General features: G+C 38.4%; 3 protein-coding genes across 10 annotated transcripts in view; 2 read left to right on the top strand and 1 right to left on the bottom strand.

Annotated features, from left to right (window-relative positions):
* Positions 1-90: 90 nt before the first annotated feature.
* LOC143731445 (uncharacterized) lies at positions 91-2,520 on the top strand. Its single transcript, XM_077222390.1, has 5 exons — positions 91-251; positions 335-375; positions 466-624; positions 2,050-2,135; positions 2,211-2,520. The coding sequence occupies exons 1-5, from the start codon at positions 185-187 to the stop codon at positions 2,359-2,361; spliced, it is 504 nt and encodes a 167-aa protein (XP_077078505.1). The 5' UTR covers positions 91-184; the 3' UTR covers positions 2,362-2,520.
* Positions 2,521-4,124: 1,604 nt separating this feature from the next.
* vcpip1 (valosin containing protein (p97)/p47 complex interacting protein 1) lies at positions 4,125-10,985 on the bottom strand. 4 transcript variants are annotated; one of them, XM_077222261.1, is made up of 4 exons: positions 8,234-10,985; positions 7,880-7,969; positions 6,227-6,899; positions 4,125-4,714 (listed from the first exon to the last, which is right to left on the bottom strand). In XM_077222261.1, exons 1-3 carry the CDS (start codon positions 10,821-10,823, stop codon positions 6,250-6,252), a joined length of 3,330 nt encoding a protein of 1,109 aa, XP_077078376.1. In that variant the 5' UTR covers positions 10,824-10,985; the 3' UTR covers positions 4,125-4,714; positions 6,227-6,249. The 4 variants fall into 4 exon arrangements, with proteins under 4 accessions (XP_077078376.1, XP_077078378.1, XP_077078375.1 ...); XM_077222263.1 differs by having other exon boundaries at positions 7,883-7,969; XM_077222260.1 differs by having other exon boundaries at positions 4,125-6,899.
* A 1,206-nt stretch (positions 10,986-12,191) lies between these two features.
* cspp1b (centrosome and spindle pole associated protein 1b) overlaps positions 12,192-20,376 on the top strand; it is a 16,834-nt gene continuing 8,649 nt past the window's right edge. The window contains exons 1-15 of one of the 5 annotated variants that reach the window (XM_077221914.1): positions 12,453-12,470; positions 12,539-12,623; positions 13,491-13,589; positions 13,671-13,728; positions 13,815-13,909; positions 14,589-14,648; positions 16,788-16,939; positions 17,078-17,137; positions 17,254-17,342; positions 17,709-17,802; positions 18,018-18,069; positions 18,148-18,272; positions 18,355-18,449; positions 18,759-18,852; positions 20,169-20,274. In XM_077221914.1, the coding sequence (XP_077078029.1) occupies positions 13,491-13,589; positions 13,671-13,728; positions 13,815-13,909; positions 14,589-14,648; positions 16,788-16,939; positions 17,078-17,137; positions 17,254-17,342; positions 17,709-17,802; positions 18,018-18,069; positions 18,148-18,272; positions 18,355-18,449; positions 18,759-18,852; positions 20,169-20,274 (1,179 nt within the window). In that variant the 5' untranslated portion in view covers positions 12,453-12,470; positions 12,539-12,623. Of the gene's footprint in view, positions 12,624-13,490; positions 13,590-13,670; positions 13,729-13,814; positions 13,910-14,588; positions 14,649-16,787; positions 16,940-17,077; positions 17,138-17,253; positions 17,343-17,708; positions 17,803-18,017; positions 18,070-18,147; positions 18,273-18,354; positions 18,450-18,758; positions 18,853-20,168; positions 20,275-20,376 lie in introns of all 5 variants that reach the window. The other 4 variants (XM_077221917.1, XM_077221913.1, XM_077221916.1 and 1 more) reach the window with 4 other exon arrangements.

Below are 20,376 nucleotides of genomic sequence, written 5' to 3'. Positions count from 1 at the left end.
TTAAGAGTGCTAAAGCTTCCTAGAAAAGCACCTAGCCAAGATCTCCTAATGTGTGTGCGTCTTTAAGAGAGTATTTAAAGAGAGGAGAAGGTTTAGCAATAGCAGTGATTCTGAATGAATCGATAAAGTATCTCAGCTCTTCTTACACTGTATATTCAGAGTTTGTGAGTTGTCTGACTTCATCATGCAGCAAATTTACACGCAGAGCCATGAAGAGTTTGAAGTGTTCACAACTGTGCTGTCTCCTCAAGGTTTGTCATCTTTTCATGCTCTTTTTTTATCATTTCTGTTAAATTTACAGTTATAATTACAGCAAAATTATTCAATCTTACAGTTTGTCGAAAGCGAGTGATATTCAAGCACGAAGGAGAAATGGTACACATCTCATCTGAGCTGCAGAATGATTTGATACAGCAGTTTTTAAGATGGTGATGGTGAAATCAAATGATGTTTTTTGTGTGTGAGATGGTTGTGGCAGCAGACTACAGTGCAGACTGTGATGAAGAGGTGTGTGTCTGTGCTGGTGAGGTCGTGTTGCTGCTGTATCAAGAGAACGCTGACTGGTGTTACATCCGACTTCAGAACGGAAAGGAGGGATACCTGCCTACAGCCTGCTTTACTCTGGTATTCATGCACACAAAACACATTCAGTGCACAAATGATGCACTACATGGCCTTCAGTACACCTGTGTGTGCTAGTTGAGCATTTAATTTCAAAACGATGGGTGTTCCTTGTGAAAAAGAAGTACTTTTAAAAAGAGTACACTGATTAAAAGTGCAAACTGAATGTAATGTTTTAGGACACTTAATTGCATGTTATTTGCAATTAAATGAAAATGTATTATAATTTATATTAATTTATATTAAATGCATTTAGTTGAATTTAAGAGTGCTTTTTTGACCCTCTTGTAAAGTACATCCTTATATGTAAGTTGCTTTTATTGTCTTGGAAATATCCTTAAAGTTTACTGCCGAATGTACTGACGAGCATTTATGGTAAAATAAAATATACTTTAATGTCAGTTTTGTATATCATGCATTTAAATATATATTTGTGCTTTTGTAATGTTGAAGTTGCAATTCAAAACATTTAAAACAAATACATTTTTAATATGATATAAAATAATGCTAATGTGCTTTATTATGTTAGTCAACATAATTGTTATTTTTAAAAGCACGGCAAAATAATATTAAAATGTAATCATTTAAAATGTATTTTGAAGTAAAACTTTACTTTAAAACGGTTTAGTCCAAATTTTCTGAAGAGAATTGATTACTTTATATGATGAAAAGATTGAATTTAGGCTTTTATTCACATTTAAACATTGATCAGTGAACATAAACAGAAGCTCAACTGGACCTGCTTGACGCATGAGAACAAACCTCATGCAGAAGCTCAAAAGTATTGCGTAACGCGAGAATGAACCTCATTGGTTCTTGCAGAAGCTGAAACGTGCTGCGTAACACGAGAATGAACCTCATTGGTTCTCCCACTTCAAGCGAACATGCTTGAGCTTACATTTACCACAACCAATGTGTGAGTTGATGAATGTTTAGATGTGAATAAAAGCCTAAATTCAGTCTGTTCATCATATAAAACGATCGAGTCTCTTCAGAAAATTTGGACTAAACTGCTCAATTCATATTTAGTTTTACGATTTTTGAATCATCAAAGTGGTAGTTGTGTTGCTGTCTATGGAGGGAAAGAAATCTCTCAGATTTTATTAAAAAGATCTTCATTTGTGTTCCAAAGATGATTTAAGGTCTTACGGGTTTGGAACAACATGAGGGCGAGTAATTAATGACAGAGTTTTCATTTTTGAGTTAACTATCCTTTTAAGTGTGTTAAGAAACAGTCATTAAATTTTACGCTTAAGTGGCCTTTTACTTGATTAATATATTACATGCAAGTACAATAACCTAAAAGTAACCTAAAATTGATATTTCCTACTGATATTTCCAATTGATATTTTCTACGGGCACACTTAAGATATCATATAAAAGTATCTAACATGCCTAACATATTTGAACATGTGTTTGTGTGTGCAGAAGCAGGAGCCACTGAGGCCCATCGTGACTCAGGAGCCGCAAAGCTTCCTGCAGGAGTCGTCTAATAATCGTAATGGCTGTGCAGGGTGAGAGCTTGTGATGTTTTGTAACTCTGATTTGTTTTTGTTGTGCTGTGGGATCATTGGTGTTTGTATCCCTAGAGGGCGCTCTCTGAAACTGCTGCGGCGGGCGTCTCTGTCAGGAGTGCCGGGTTCACCTCGATTACTTAAGCGGCTGCTCTCTCGTCGACGTAGTGACGGACATGCAGTTCGTTCGATCGGCTCCATAAATCCAGCGTTTAATCCTGACTGATGCATCCACACTTAGAGCTCCACTTTTCCCTTTTAAACGGGTCACAGAGCAGCAGAAACTAGGACAGCATGACACTATAAGTTCAGTCCGTACGCAGCATCTTCTTTGTGGAGGAGAAAACAGAAGTTCGGTGTCCTGGTTAGGGGTTGCGGCCTCAGTAACTTGCCAGCTTGTGGAATTGAATCTGCTTCTGGCACCAGGAGTCTTTACTATTAGGTTACTGCCCCACATGTAAATAAATACTATATGTTAATATTGTGGTGTTGATTAAAAAGACATTTGAATGTCATTACACTGCAGTTTTAATGGAAAAATCACACCCTTCGCCTAAGAATATATTTGTTTGAATATATGTATTTGTTTTGTCTAATAATGCACAAAGACTACAATGATTTAGATATTAGTGTTTAAATGTGAAATGTGTCTGTATGTATATTCAGTATATGTATATATACAGTATATTAAAATGCAACTGCAGATGTACTGTAGGCGATCACATTATCTATAAAAAATAAGTGCATCAACAGGAATCTACTTGCGACAGAGGTATTAAAGGGCGAATGTACAACATTTCGATTTTTTTTGTATGAGTCATTCAATGCATTCAATTTAATGTGGGTTGGGGTCAATACACTGACTGGTTGTGTTCTTCATATGGATAATACAATTTATTTAAAAAAAAACTCAAATTGATATGTGGAACTGGAACTTGTGGAACTATAAGTTTTGTTGTTTGTAATAATGGATTGCTGCCCTTTGCTTTAATTTTGGAGAATTCACTTGGAATAAAACAATCATCTTCTAACCACTGAAGCGCTATTGATTTCCTGCAATGACATCTTAATTGAGGAACAACTCAAAGTTATGAAATAGTCACTACAGTTTTATTTTACTGTTAAATGATGAAGTTTACCTTTGGTGGTGTTGAATTCTTAGGGCTATTTCGCTTTTTTTTTTGTGTAGGACGTTGGCACACAGCTCTGATTGCTGCAAAATGTCCTGAAATGAAAAGTAATTTTGTAATTCACAGTCTGACTATAATCATTATCACTTCAGACATAACGGGGACAAAAGTATATCAACACTAATTAGGTAATGCGTTACACTATAGGCTCAATTTGTGAATGCATTAGGTATGAGCAAACAACAATTTTTTTACAGCATTTATAAATCTAGGTTAATTTTAATAAATGTACTATTGTTCAACTTTGTTCACAGTACATTAATGTTAATTTTTACAACCTTAAAAATGTATTAGTATACACTACTGTTCAGCTTCAAACGTTTGGGATCAGTAAGAAATTAATTCTTTTATCCAGCAAGCCGGATTCATTAAATAATCATAACTGGCAGTAAAAACATGTTCCAAAAGATTTATAATGTCAAATAAATGCTGTTCTTTTGAACTTTCTGTTCATCAAAGAATCCTGAAGTAAAAAAAATGATCAGTTTCCACAAAATGTTAACTGTTTTCTGCATTGATAAAAATAAATGTTTCTTGAGTACCAAATCAGCATATTAGAATGATTTCTGAAGGATCATGCGACACTGAAGAGTGATGCTGAAAATGAATAATAAAGAAATAGACATTTTAAACTATATTTTAATTGGTAAAATTTCATATTATTTGAACAGCAGTGTGTAGTATAAACCAAGATGAAATGAATTATGATAAATTAACTTTAGATATGTGATCTATTAAGATATCTGAAAACACCACTAGCTCTGTGTGAGAAAGTGATTCAGAAACAGTGACCACATCGTTTCATACAGATGGAATAACTTTATTGTTGTTAAGCTGAAAAGTAATCAAGCATGCAAACAGCAGATTCCTCAGCTGCGTAGAAACGTCCAACTGTTTTATTGAAAAACAGAGGAGAAACAATCCAGTAGGAACAAAACAAAAACAGATTCAATATCTGTACAGATGAAAGTATAATACAATATATACCACTATTGTACACTGGAATACAATATATCAGGAGGGCAGCAGTCACAGAGAAACAACCTGCGCTTGAGTCTGTTACATGAAGCAGTAAAACATCTCTTTGTGCTGCTCTTCTTTACACCAACAATATCAATTATTTTCAAGAGCTAATAAACACGCCCACACAGAAAAGTGCTCTGGTATAAATGTTGCCGACTTATAAAAAACAACAAAAAACATCAACAGCAAAAAAAAAAAAAATCTTTTAAAAAGCAAAAGCTCATCAGGGCCTCTAACATCATCATGCTTCACTTGGTCTTTGACCAAAGTCAGACCTCGTTCCAATACTCCAGTTTATCCTTCTCGGATCCTCTGTCATACGGCACCATTGGGAGAAGTGTCACGCACAAACACTGCAGATCAGAGCTGGGGAGGGTAGAAGACTAGTTAAGGCTGTTAATAACAGGTTTGATCACCTGTTTGTTTTTTGGCAACATCGTGTTAAATGCAACAGCTCAGCAAAGTTTCAATAGATATAAACTGAGTTCAACAATCTCGAGGATTTTCCATCTGTTTTTATGTTCTACCCAGTGACCGAAGCACAAAGATCAAGAGCTCTAGTAATCAGTTTTACCGTACTTTGTTTTTGGTTTATATGAATCAGTTGCCAAGGTGACAAGAAAAATCTGTTTAGAACAGAATGTGGATATCATTTTTTTCTGAACTCAAACCGTCCTTGACACACATTGCCCTATACTTCAGCATTTTATTATGGCCTAACACAGCTAACAATATTACCATAGCGCTGAAATCAGAATATCCTGAAAGTATCACCAACTCTGCTACTTTCCATTTGGATTTAGCCAAAATCTACATTACATTCCGATACTAAGTACACCTGTTGGAATTATCTTGTACTGAACAGTGTTCAAAGAAGAAAGGACATGCAAAAGGGCACAACAAAACCAATTAATGAACGATTCTGGGCCGCATTAAAAGCAACATTGTCAAGAGTTTAAAGGCCAATCGGAGATTTCAGAACAGAAACTTGCTCTCAGATCTGCGGATACTCCATGCTGACCTGCCGAGAGAGGTTTCTGAGCTCTAAGTTTGTAGTGGGACGTTTAAGTGAATGTGAAATGCTGCTAGAACTCTTTTCCAGGCTTTTACCCATGTAGTGTTCTTTGGATAGGCAGCAATGCATTGTGGGTAAAACAGGCTAGAGAAGTGAAAAAGATGACTACATCACTGAGCTGACACCTGGTTTGTTCCACCGGCCCCTACTAAGTGCACACAGGGCTGAAGTTTAAACTCAGTGAGAGTCAAAGTTTCAAATTTGATTGGAAAGAATTAGGTTGATAACAGAGCCGTGAATCCAGCAATGAGGGTCAAAGTGCACTTTGATTATATAAGTACTATTCATCTGCATACAAGCAAAGCTCAAGGGTGATCTTAAAGGGATAATTCACGCAAAAATTAAAATTCTGTCATAATTTACTCACCCTCATGCCATTCTGACATACTTTTTTTTCTGTGAATTTTTATTTTTTAAAGTGCGTTTTTTTTGTGTCCATACTAAGAAAGCCAATAGGGACAAAAACGGTTCAAAATATCTTCTTTTGTGTTCCACAGAAGAAAGAAAGTTGTACAGGTTTGTAATGACATGAGGATGAGTAAAGGAATAACAGTATTATCACTTTTAGTTGAACTATCTCTTGCAATAAATTAGTGTGTGCACCATGTATATATTTTAAGTGGATGAAAGCCAACACTCACTACCCTAAATAATCACTTCAAATTTCACATCTTAAGACTTTGAGAATATAAGGAATGCGTTTTGCACTAAAAAAAACGCATAGGTTAGTAAATCGGCTGCACCCTTATTTGTTAGTCGGATCACAGTGTGTGTGTGTATGTGTGTTATGCCAGGAAGCTCACTCTGCTGTAAGGGTAATGAAGCATCAGGATTGGTCCATGGGCTCAAAGTTGCTGGGAGGCTCCGCCCCATGACTCTCCATCTCCTCCTGTTTGTCAGGAGTCTCTTCTTCCTCCCCATCACACCTTGCTGTTGCATGCTGGCGCAAGTGTTTGTCCATGGACGCCTGTATGTTTGAGACCATCTCCTGCAGGCGCTGCCGCTGGGCCTCGATCACGGCGGGCTCCAGCCCCATGCCACGGCCCTCGCGTAAAGTGAGCATGCCTGGGGCCACGCGCACCAAATCCTCCCCTGACAACGTTAACCCTTCGTCGCGAACGCTGCTGCTGAGATCCACACCACTGCTGTGTTGCCGCCTGATTGGTGAGTGTTCAGGAGGGGCGGAACCCAAGGAGTGACCTTTGCCCTGGAAGGCAGTGACGTTCTGCTCTTTCTTGCGCACCGCACCACCGGCGCCCAATCGCAGGCTGTGGGCGGGGCTTCCCTCGTGGCTACGGGAGGCTGCGTCTGAGCGGAGTTGGGAAAGGGCCTCCTGGACGAGCTCCTCCACGTCAGGGCCCACTGGAAAATGACCGGCTGTGTCCACACACAGCTCTAAACGCTCCTCTGATGAATTGAACACAAACGTCTTACCCGACAAGTGGGGCAGTGTGCAGTGTTTCCCGTCCAACAGACCTTAACACAGAAATTGAGAATATTAGTTTCATACAAAAAAAACATATATTATGATTACACACCTGCTAAATTGATATCTACTTTTGCTACTTGATTGCTTTTTTTTAAGTACAATGTAAACATTTTTTTTTGTATTGTCAATTAAGTTTTTCAAATGTTATCTATATCCTTAAATGCGATAACAATATGTATCACAATATATACATTTTTGTGGAACAATACAAAAAAACAAACACCAAAAAAGGTCACTTTTTAATCTTAAAAAGTATTGAAATATGTTTTTGACTATATATATATATATATGCTGAAATTAAACAAGAAATATTTCAGATTCTGCACTATTTCTATGTCACTAATCAAATTAAATACATTTGTGACAATGATCATGTAAAAGGTTAGATGTTCTTGAATCTGATGCACAAGCACAAGATGCACTTTTGATTATTCTCGAATAATCAGGTTTTACACAAACTTGTGGCTTTCATGCAGCTCGAGTACTGCTGTCATGAAAGTAAATATAAAAGAGACAGAACAAATACTAAGACATTCTGAAATGTTTTTTAATTTCTCAATTAAACGTTTCCCTTAAATTGTTATGCTGATAATATAATTTGTTTTTTATAAAAAATTTTTTTTTTATTAAATTAGAAAAATGCACAAGCTTTTCACTACTTTTCTCTGACCACAGAGTCCCAATGTATATAATTATTACTATATATAGAAATTAATGTTTAATCAAAATTTAATTATTTTTTAATTCGGCTAACAGAGGATCAGTTCCACATCACAAACCATGAAAATTATCCTGTATATAAAATAGAACCAGTTTTAATAAGAACCATTTCTCAAATCCCATCCTATTGACAATATTCCTTTTGCAAATACTTGTGGTAATATTCTGTCTCATGCCAATAAAGAACAGTTTGGAATTTTATAAACTGAATTGAAACTGTGTGTAAGAAAAAGGAAAAATAACAGACTACCCATGTCTTTCTTCACAATATTGTAGAAGACTCCTCCTTGCTGGAACAGGTGAGGCAGTTTCTTAGCATAAGACCAGACATCTTCACCTGAAAGAAACAGAAAAAGAGAGGAAGACACAAGACATCAAATCAACAGATTCAGACCTCACATACAAGGCTTAGCCATAATACAGAGTTAAACTAGTAATCAATACTGATGAAAGAGGGCACAATCTCAAATTACAGAAGAAGAATTCTGACATTACAGTCAAAGAGACAAAAAGAGCACACATACACAATTACGCTTATGTAGACGCTGATTCTAGTATGAGACAGTCAGTCTTACTGTAATTTCATAAGGGTGTTTCTTACCCATGAGTGCTGCCAGGAGACAGAGTGATGACATCTCAAGGTCAATGTTGTCCTGAAGTTCCCTGCTACTGGTGCGACTGAGGTGTGTGTCAGAGTGAGCGTGAGTTTGTGGTGTGTGAGTGTGGGTCTGGGTCATGTGAGTATCGGGTGAGCTCTCTTTTAGGACTTCCACAGATATGCGGTCGCCATGCTGGAGCGCAACTGGCTGGTTCTGGTCCTCAGGACGGGGTGGGGGCAGCTCTCTAGGGGGGAAGCCGTGTCGGATACACAACTGTCCGGACGACAAGTTGAAGACCTGGATGATGGAGTTCTGGAGATCACTGTAGGTGGTGTGCGGTTGTAGCGTGAGCATGGCCTGCCGGCCATCGCTGGTTGTTACACGTATCTTCTTCTCTCCGCTGTTGGGTGGCACTTTGGTGGGCGTGGGAGGAGCAGAGGATGATGAAGATGAAGGAGATGACGGGCGAGGATCCTGCTGGCGCACGCGGTCTGTGCTGCGGCGCTGGGAGAGGGCCGCCTGCTCGCTGATGCTGTGCTGCAAGACCCTCTCAGTTTTGCTCATCACCAGCTCCTCCTTGTGCAGGGTTTTCCCCTTCTGTCCCGTCAGGATGATTTTAGTAGGAGGGCGAGTGGCCGATTCACTCCCATGTTCCCCGTCCTGCGCATGAGCACCTTCGATGGCAACCGGATTGTATTCGTCTTGGCTCCGCTTGGCGGTGTGATGCAAAATGGTGTTCACAACTTTTTGGACTAGGATCTCGCTGCCAAACTCACCGGGGAAGTGCTTTGTGACGAGTCGCATTGTCACGTCGTAAACGTTGCTGTTGAGTGTCTGATCCATTTCGTACTGGAACCAGTAAACGGTCTCTCGCACCACACGGCCGGCCCACTCCAGAGTGATAGGGAAAGCTTCGGGAAGATTTTCATACTCCTTCCCCTCCCAGAAGTGCTTGAACCCACATCCGCACTTCCCACCCTGCGAGCGAGTGTTGGTACGGTCTCCGTCCAAATAGACTACAGAGCCGTCACCACGAACGCGTCGCACCGAGGTCCCGTGACACCAGGTGCAGGCTGCGAGCGAACTGAGTTTGTAGTCAGGCACAAGCACATCTTTTTCTGGGTTATAAGAACAAACCAAACTATTCAAAGGAAAGCTGTAGTTCTTGTCCGCTCGCAGCGTCCCATGAGACGACTTGGCCAAGTTGTAGAGTTTCCCTCCCGGAATGAGCCACTCCGCTGGCACGTGGAGTTCAGAAAGGGCATTGCAGACAAGGCAGCGGTGGAGACGGCCCTCCTGAACGGATTTCTTCGCCGCTTCTGTTACCTCCTCCGGCTGCACGCCGATCACTCCAGTGCGTCGATATATGTACTGGTGGACGTCGGCGACAAGGGCGGGGTGGATACCGTGCTTGTCCATGAAGACGTCCTCCATTGCGCCTACGAGCCGCAGCAGGTACTTATCCTGCAGGCTCCGGTCTCCCCCGATCACACAGCTTCCACTGGAGTCCAAGCTCACGTATTTGCGAATCAGCTCCTGAGGAACACCCCAAGCTTTTGGGAGAAGCGGAGCTGGTAAACGGGGCAAAGCCAAGCCCTTGATGCCCACTAGGGGCAGATAGTGATTTCTGCCAGAGCTGCTCCAGGCGATGCAGATGGGTTTGTTCAGAGTGCCATCTTTTCCTTTGCACTGCTCCTCTGGAACCAAGCCCGGCAGGAAGGTGGCAGAGTAATCGCCCGAGCTGCGCATGCCGCTTAATGAGTCCAATAGGATTATGGGTCTGTGCAATACATTCGCCAGGCCAAATATGTGGATGTTCCGCAGTCCCAAAGGAACGCCTTCTGGAGGGATAAACAACGGGTCACACTCGTTAATGATGTCTTCCCATTCTGCTGCATCTATAAAGTCCTGGAAAAGAGCTTTGTAGCGGTCAAGGTACTGATTGAAATTGAGTTTTAGGTTCTCTCGAAGGGCATGCCAGAATAGCTCACGCCCAACTAACGCCCTGGACACGGCGTGGACCAGGCAGTGTCCGTCTCCATCCACATGCACAGGAATAAGACACTCTCTATTCAAGTTGGCTTTCTTGATCTCCTCCAAAGTGTCATGCAGGTAGATCAGGCTCCCTGAACGATCCCGTCCATAACCAACAGTGGACACATGCTCTTGCTCGATGAGAAATGCACGGTCCCCAAGAAGTGAGCAGTCAAAGATGTCTCCCTGGTTCATTTCCTTCAAGAGTTTGGCAGTGCCCGTCTGTTTGTCCATTCCATAGCGGGTGAGGATGGGTGACAGCAGCTTGCAGTGATAGTTGGACAGTCCCATCACTTTCACCAGCTCTGAGCCCTTTTTGGGAGGGCCTGGCACACCCAGCAAAGCATTTCTCAGCAAATTATGAAGCACTACATCAGGGTCAGTCACTTCTTCCACATTCGCGAGATTCTTCTGCTCGTGTCTCTGGCCGCACTCAGTGCACTCGATGCTCATGGAGGTGTGTGCGGGGAAGAAGAGCTTCGCCTGGCACTGCGGGTCCGGGCACATCCCGCATAAAATGCGCCTGTCCTTCTGCTTTGAGCCCGGAATCAACGACATAGTCCAATCTGATATCTCTTCTGACGCAGCGGTTTACAAAAGCATCTTTGTCTAATCAGTAACTGGCAATAGAAAATTATGTCACCTCACGCAGTTTCTGTTTTCCAGTAACAAACACAACACGGAAGCGGATCCGTAACACAGCGTGACCCTGTGGGGAGCACAAAGCATGCTGGGAATTGTTGTTCACAATCGTCACAGATCTAGAGGTCTTGCAACGACATTATTTAAAAAAATAATAAGTACAAGGCATTCTAATATTATTAAAAAATGACTGAGTTGTCTTTTATTCATTAAGTACCCTATTTATTTACTGCTGGCTGGGACGTATACGATATAGACGGACACAACTACAATATCCACAATACACAAATATACAAAACTACAATATCCACAATACAAAGAAGGCCACAGGTTGTGTTGTGTTTATTGAGTTCAGCAGTCTTTATATGGGCGTGAGAATAAACTGCAGTTGTTTTAGATAACGGGATCAATGTGATAAACCTAGATTGTTTACTTCTCTTTCTATGTAACAGACGAATGCTTAAAGTTCACTGGCTGAAAAATTATTTTGAGACATATAGGCCATGGCAAATAATCATTATTTATTCATAATGTGACTGAATATTTATCGATTAAATTATTTTCTAATTTAAATAATCATTTGTGTAACAACAGTAATGATAAACCAAAGGAAATAGTAAAAATTCTAGTTATGAAATAACTTTAAAGAAGTTGGCCATTTTAAATTGTAATTTTCATTACAGAACGCTATTAAACCTAATACATTATTTGCCATGCGGAGGAATAACTTTCAGGACAAAATGACAGATTTGCCTGTCACCTTTGAATATAATCTTAATGTTGTACGTAATTTTCAATCAATCATTAACTTCGTTCGACTTGTGCAAAAATTGTTCATAAAAGGTCTAAACAAAACAGTAAAATAAAGAGCAAGCAATAAAATTAGTCTTTAATATGAGTTCGTCAGTTTATCACTCCCCCTAATTTTCAATAGGCTACAGAAGACCATAACATAATTTAAACATAATACATAAATCATAATACATAATGTGGAGGAAATGTTAATGACTTTTAGAAAGAAAGAAACTCCTCCGTGATGTATTTTAAACATTAAATAAACCACACACACACACACACACACACACACACACATACGATGCGTTTTGCAATGAACAGAGAGAGAGAGAGTATGAGGAAATTAAATTTATTTTTCTCATAAATTCAAAACCTTTATTCTAATTTTAAGGCCTTTTCCGGGTTGGCCTAGAAAACGTCACGATAGAGCGTTTTTCCCCGCTTCTGGCTATCCGAGAGTTATATAAATCAGCAGCAGCGAGAGGAAACAGGAATAGCGGAAGAGAGGAAGTGAAAGACAGGAAAACGGCGCTCTGTTGTTTATGTTTTTCCGGTGTGACCGGTGGACAGAGATCAGGGCAATCAAATACGATAAATATACCGTTTATTTAAACCATTTGATTATTTTAGTATATGAACAGATCCAAATATCAGATGACACATGTATTCCCTTTCCCCTATGAAACGAGGACAGTACATTCTCTGTTGAGATTATGTTGAGATTGTTAGTACGCAGTACAATTTGCATCAGCTAATACCTTAGATTAGGTAAAAGAACAACACACGTTAACATGTGTGATATCGGTGTGATCTGATCAAATGGTTCTTTTGTGGAGTGGAAGAACAGATGAATTTAGATTCAGAGTCGTACCAACAGAGGATTGAACTTAAGAGTTTCAGCACCAGGAGTTCTTCAGAGAGGTGTGTGTGTGTGATTGCACTTTGTCTCCCGGTGTGTATGTGTGCATTAGAGGTTATGCGAGGCATAAATGGTTACTATCTAAATAGTTTTTAAGGCTGGTTCATAAGTATTTGCACACCCATGCCGTACCTGAAGATGTCTCAATGTCATTGAATTAGATTCAATGAAATTCTACCCAGTTTAAATCTATTATGGATTTGCAGTCATAACACCAACTATATGATATAAACTTTGAATTTTATATGCATTTTTTAATTAAATTTTTTACTTTCTTATTGTGTTTAATTTATTTTTTCATGGTTAATAAAAATTGTATTTTCTACTTTCTATCTACTTCCATATCATGTGTACACAATATGCCTTCTGTAAAGCATTTTGTAAACAATGTTATAAATAAAACTTTACTTACTGTTACTATAGTTAATTTTTTATAGATATTGTAGTAACACTTTACTGTAATGTTCCATTTCTTAACATTAGTTAACTACATTAGTTAACATGACCTTACAATAGAAAATACTTATAAAGCATTTAATAATCTTAGTTAAAGTTTCAGTTTCAACATTTACTTCTACGTCAGACTAAGTAAAATCCAAAGTTATATCTGTGTTAATATTATCTTATGCACCTGAGCTAACATGAGCTATTAATGAACAGTACTTTTATTTACTAAGTAACATTGACAAAGATGAATAAATACTATAACAGATGTATTTCTCACTGTTAGTTTGTGTTTGGTAATGCATTATCATAAACTAGTGGGACCTAAAGTGTTGCATAATTTTATGAATAATAAGCTATATGCATCTACAGGTGGCGCTGTTTATGTTTGATATGCTTTGCTTTAATTTCTGTATATATTCCAGATGGATGAGGTATTGGAGAAGTTTCTTGAAGATCAGAAGACGAAGATAGCAGAAGAGAAGGCCTGTCTGGAACAGGAGCCCCCTTACATGGAGATGAGGGTGAGAGTTGGTGATGAGGATAATGAAAGCATGTTTGATTGGTCATCATTGTAATGCTGTTTCATTTGTTTGATGTATCAGAGGCGGACAGGCCATGTTCTCCAGAAAGAGAACACCCCTCCATGCACAAGTCAGCAAGGTACAGCTTTGTTAATAAGATTGTAATTTAATTTGTTATATACCTACCTGCTTTTAAAGGTGTGTATGTGTAATTTCAACGTGTAGATGGATTGAGTCTGCCACTCGGAGATGAATATGAGAGAAAGAAACACAAACTGCAAGAAGAGCTCAGGATAGATTACAGGAAATACATGGCAGAGGTGAGACACACTTACAGTATACATACATGCACACTTGTGCCCTGTCCCGAATGTCTTCAATGAGGCCCATTAAGATCTTAAAATGTCAATATTCAAAGACAGTGGGTCTTATTCAAGAATAATTGCATGGATAATTTTGTATTTGTACACACAGGAGAACTTCTCTTGAAATGTGTTTAAGCAGATGAATTTATTCTGAACCTTGTTTTAATATTAACAGATTTGGTGTATTCTAAATGAGCAGCTGCATGTTTGAGGTTAGTCAGTTGTATAAAACATGCCCAAACCATTTCCATATAAGGGCTTTCTGCACTTTCCTTTCCAGCCTTTCGTCACTCTCAGCAAACACATGACGCTCTCTAAATATGCGCTCCTCTCTGAGAGTACACGCAGAAAGATCCTTAAGCAATGCCAAGTTTGCCTCAAAATCAGTTCATACACATTGAACACCTTTTATTCAGACCCAGAGCGGTACATACACGCATCTGCATTGTTATACAGAGAAACCTCACAGCTCAAGCTGTAACGCAGTTTTTTTTTACTACAATGTATATGATGGAATATATTTCAGATTAAATATCTTATCTATGTAAAAAATGTCATCTTAACACGATTATGAAGCCGGCTAGAGTATGTGATTTTCACATATCTGTGGTTTCAGTCTTTGTGTCTCTTGCAGAAAGATCACTGGGATGCTGGTGACATTCACACAGTTCCAGAGAGAAGAAGAATACCCAAGGTACAGTACTGGATCAAAAGCCTGATTGTTTGTGTTTGCCTCCTTGTATTTGCCTTATGCAGCCCCACCCCTTTTCCGTGGTACGCTCCTTGTGTTCTGTCTTGCGTTTTGTATTTCCACAGTATGAAATCTTACTGATTTATGAATGAACCGCTCATTTTAAAATCTTCCCAGTCTACTGACATTTGTTATGACATCCGCTTCAAACATTACAATGCTCATGATAACTTTCGTTAACTCTACAATAAGTAAATCCACTTCGTCAGCTAATTACTCTTAATACAATATACAGAGCTATCGCAAAAACGGAAGTTCAAACACTGATGCGAGTAGGAGATCCAGTCAGATGATAAAATCAATTAAAATTTTCTTAGCAGCAGACGATCAAATAATAACTGAGAAATAATTCAGCAGTAAAGGTTTAATAAAGAAACATAACATGAACAGTTAAAATCACTTCTAATATTTCTAAATAAAATATGAATCACTCAGTATAATATTTTTGCATACAGAAAAGTAGAGTTGTTGAGAGATCTCTCTTTTTAAGACAGATTGCTAAGGATAGACTCCAAAGGATAGACGGACTGTACAGCAATTGATCTTTCTCTAATGCAATTGCTTAGCGGAACAAAGCCAAGTTCCTCTTTTTATCGTATATGGAGCAAAGCATCCTCGCCAGACGCAGCAATAAAATTAAACCACTCTTGTTTCCTCTTTACTCTATATACCAGATTTCTTGTCTGCAGACCTGATAGTTAAGGTAACATCTTGTATAGCTTTAACATAAACATCTTGTTCCACTGCAATCTGGCTAGTGAATCTTTTTTAAACTTCTGCTCACATCTTACAGAAAGAACAAAAGGTTAATCTAAGTCAGCTACATTGAGACATCAAGATTAATAAAAGAAAAGCATTGAACATACATTTCAAATGATAATACTGATAAACACATCAAACTATATGATTTCTTAAAATGTGATTGATTACATTTGATCAAAGATATTTAAGATATAAATGTTTAAAGGATAAAACGTAAACGAGAGATATACATTTTTTCTTTTTCTGACTCATCACACACAAAGTTTTAAAGATGTCTGGTCTCTTGGTACATAAGGTCTAAACCCCTTGTGAAAAAGAAGTGCGCTTAATTATATTGTGAATATTTGAAGAAAGCTGAACCTCTGAATTCATATGGATTAGTTTTCATCCTTCTTCAAAGTGTCAGTTGCGTAGCTGTCAATGGAGGGACGGAAAGCGCTCAGATTTCATCAAAAAAAATTTCATTTGTGTTCCGAAGATGATCGAAAGTCTTATGGGTTTGGAATGACGAATGACATGAGGGCGAGTAATTGATGACAGATAGCCTGGGAAAACCCAGACAAACTTCCGGTAACTCAGTTACGACTGAGAAGGGTCTGGTTTTAACCAGGCTAGATGACAGAATCATTTTTGGGTGAACTAACCCTTTAAGTACACTTTTAAAAGTGCACTTTGTAATAAAATAAAAATGTAAAAGGTTTATTTTGAAGTGTATTTTAAATCATTATGGTCTAATAATCGTTTGTCATGCTTTAAAGAAGTGCGATTATTTTGATGTGTTGACTAACATACTAAATTGATTTTATTTTTAACTGTAGTGTAATATTCAATATAAATATATTGTAAAAGTAAATATATTGTATTTTAAATGTAATTGCACATTAGAAAATTTGTAATTACAAATATATTTAAATACATGACATTCAAGTTTCAATAGAAATTACATAAAATTTTAGTTAAGAACCATAAATGCTTGTTGTCAGAACATTTGGCTGTACACTAACCATGTTTCAAAGACAACAGAAGTAATTATGAAATTTCATATAAAGATGTATTATGTCCTATTTAGATTTGTCAAAAAAGCTCTCTTAAGTTCAACTAATTACATTTAATATACATTTGAACTATAACACATTTTAATTTAATTGCAAATAACATGCAATTAAGTTTTAAAAACATTACATTCAGTTTCACACTTAATAGTCTTTTGTAGGGTTATTATTTCCACAATAATACCTGATATTATTACTGTACCATGATTCTCCCAGAGTTCTATTTTGTATGGGCTCTCACTCACTAAAAGCTTGCTCGCTTTTTCAGACGGTCCGTGTGCGGAGTGTGGCCACCCTTACAGAGGTGTGTGGTCTGGGATGGGGTGTGTGTAGCTCTGAGGAAGACTGCAGTGATGAAGAACTCATACTTTTACAAGGAAGACGACATCAGAAAGAGAGAGACACCAGGACAGCAAACAGGTGAGGACAGAGAGAGAGGGAGGGATGTTTATAATTGGTGACTCATTGCGTGTTCTCCATGGACTGATTTTTGTGTATATTATTTATTTTGATTGTATATATTAATGGTATTATCTTTATCTCTGTCTTTCTCATAAGAAGAGAAGAATTGTACACAGAGACAGGGCATCACACGAGCAAACTACAGCACAGAAACAGGTAAACGACACGTAGACAGATTCAATTTCTTCTTTTACAGTATTTTTTTTTAGTAGTATTTTGAATGGCAGAATGGTTTTGGACCCACATTTATCACTGCTCTTTCACTGTTGTAGAATGTCGGCATCCGTCGCGACCCAAGCCAATGAAAGATCTGTATCTGGGGCCAGTCAGGACACAGTTTTTACCACTGGAATCCTAATAGGTAATAGTTCAGTATTGCGATTCTGATTGGTTAGAGGTCCTTGTAACTGTTTTGATTGGCTCAATAATTGGAGAAGTGATACTTCATTCAATGGAGAATGATTCTGACTTGATTTTAAAGGGATAGTTTGCCCAAAAATGAATCATCACTTATTTACTCATCCTCACGTCGTTCCCAAAACTGTTTGGTTTCCAATTTTCACCAAATATCTTCTTTTGTGTTCCGCAGAAGATAGAAAGTCATACTGGTTTGAAACGACATGAATGTGAGTAAATGATGACAGAATTTTTATTTTTAAGTGAACTCTCCCTTTATCTGACATTAACTGATGCTCAGGCTTCTGACATGGCTGAATTTGATTGACAGGTGCAACAGATTTGGAGTCCGCACTGAAGAGGAGAAAGGAGCATTATAGACGTGAACTACAAGAACAAATTGCAGAGAAACAGAGTCACAGGAGGTGTGTGTTCATGCAAAATTGTCTTACTGGTGTATTTGTTTGATTACCTCGAAATAACTAATGTTCAATGCATAATTCGCCCGAAAATTAAAGTTCTAACATCGTTTACTCATGACGTTACAAACCTGACTTCTTTCTTCATGGATCATAAAAGAGATGGTAGGCTGAATGTTTATGCGGCTTTAATGAACAACCTGTAATTCAACTGTTTTTAGGGAAAAGGAACTGGACCTTAGAGTTGCGAAAGTAACAGATGCTGAGAAAAAGGTAACAAGGTGTGTGTTTGTGAATGTGCACATATTTGGTGATATTCTTGTGTTGATTTTCTGGTCTGTTCCTTTAAAGCAGCTCTTTGTGAGTGAGGCGTTCGCATACAGAAAGCAACCTAGGGATGACATCTTCCGCCTGGACACTGCCGAGCCTCCTGAGGGTCTTCTGCAATACAGGACATATCCTCTGTCTCCATGCAGGTATGCATTGATACACACAAATGCACACACACATATTCACAAATGCTGTACTTTAAACTCACATACATTTTTCTTTCTACAGGATGCCTTTTATCCCCACTCACCTCCCATTCCTTGCAGATGCCTATAAGACTCCAAATAACGATTCTGAGAGTTTACTGAGCCCCAGCAGAGCCTGTAAGACACACTTATGACCCAACAGACTACATTAAATATAAGTTTACTTGCAATGAAGATGAACGTGGTTTTGTGCAGTAAATTATTGGCTGATGAAAACATGAAACCATCAACATTAATGCATTTCAGTGTAAATTTTTAAGGACATTTTTGTTTACTTTGGTGCTGTAAACAATGTTGCCACTGTGTTGTGTATTCTGGATCCTGCAGCAAAACCAGTTGAATACATTCAGCACGAAAACCAGTTTTTAAATGCGTTCAGCATATGATTCCCACTGCTACATCATGAGTGTGTGTGTGTTTCCACAGATGGCCCAATAGCGGGAGTTTCTTTTCCAGCATCATCAGGAGAGCCACACCCACTCAGTCGTCACAACGAGCACAGCAGAAGCACTCACAGACAGTAAGAGTGCAGTCGACACAGACACTCACACAAATCCAATTTTCCAGACACATTACTGGTTGTAATTTGTGGTTATTTTGAAACAGGCATTAACACCAGGTAAAGTTGTCCAGGATCAGTCTGACTGTTGGATCTAATAAAATAATTTCTTCCATTTATCATGTACTATAATGCCACGTTCGTGACGAGGTCCAAGTTGATATGTCCTACTTCCGACATCAGTGAGTTCCAGTTAGTCAAACGTCATGCTCACGTTGACCACATGATGTCGCCATGACACAACGAGAGCATTTCATGTTTTTGTGTCAATTAAATGGCAAAAAAAGAAAATGCTGCTGTTTGCTTTGACAGCTGATGAAAAAGCAATAATTAAAGTATCATTGTATAAGCATAATGTCTAATGTTAAAGTTTGTTTTTACATTTGACGTAAGGAAGCTCCACTATATGCTCGTTGGAAGCAGGACTTGCCGCCATCTTGGGAGGGACGTCAAATGACTTGTTTCGCTGAGGTCGGGGTTGATTAATCTGACCCAAGTTCACAGGTCGGATGTCCGACTTTGTGCAGCATTCCAGACATTATTTACAAGTAGGTGGTGGGAAAAATCTCAATTCCTAGTTGTCTGGAATGCAGCATTAGACACAAACAATATCAAGTTTCTTCAGTGTCACTTTGTGACGTATTAAAAGAGTTGATAATTACGTTTCCAGCTGACAACAATGACAACAACTCTTCTACTTTCTTTATGAAGATCTTGTGTTAGAACCAGCTGATACAAACAAATTAGGTGCAAGTTAGATAGTTATGTACATCAAAACATCCCAACTTAAAGGGAACGTAAAGTTCACCCCAAAAATGTTTTCTTCTGTGGAAGTCAAAAAAAGATATTTTGAGAAATGTTTTTTCTCTTGTCCTGACAATAGAAGTCAATGGGCACAAAAATTGTTTGGTTACCAACATTCTTAAAAATATCTTCTTTTGTGTTTCACAGCAGAAAGAAAGTTGTTTGGGATGACATCAGAATGAGTAAATTATGACATCGTTTCTATATTTGGGTGAACTATCACTATCAAATGAGAGGTCATATTAGTGCCACCATTATCTCAACAACTTTTAACCTTAATTGAAAATCATTTACCACCAATTCAGACCAAACTCTCAGCCTGATTACCAAAAACTTGTTCTTTATATCGTAATTTCTTCAGCCTTTTTTTTTCTCACCATCAAAGATATACTTTTAAACCACATTCCTGTATTCCTGACAGCTAATACACATTTTAATTTGAGGAGTATTTGCACTTTATTTGTGTGTTTCAGGATGTTTCTGGGTGAGAATGAAGGTGTGGGTTCAGGTCTTTCAGTGTTTCCTGCACATCAAGCGCAGAAGAACAGACTCAGCTATAAAGAGGAGCTCAGACAGCAGGTGTGTGTCCTTATTGCATATTAAACAGTATTTCTTTATGACATAGACAACAGTGGGTTTGTCTTTGTTAAAGGGGTATTTCACCCAAAAATGAATACCCAC

The sequence above is a fragment of the Siphateles boraxobius genome, unplaced genomic scaffold (assembly GCF_051911475.1).
Source record: "Siphateles boraxobius isolate OS27281-9 unplaced genomic scaffold, OSU_SipBor_1 86, whole genome shotgun sequence".
Lineage (NCBI taxonomy): Eukaryota > Metazoa > Chordata > Actinopteri > Cypriniformes > Leuciscidae > Siphateles > Siphateles boraxobius.
Note: the sequence above shows the minus strand (reverse complement) of the source record. Positions and strands in the feature narration are given on the sequence as shown.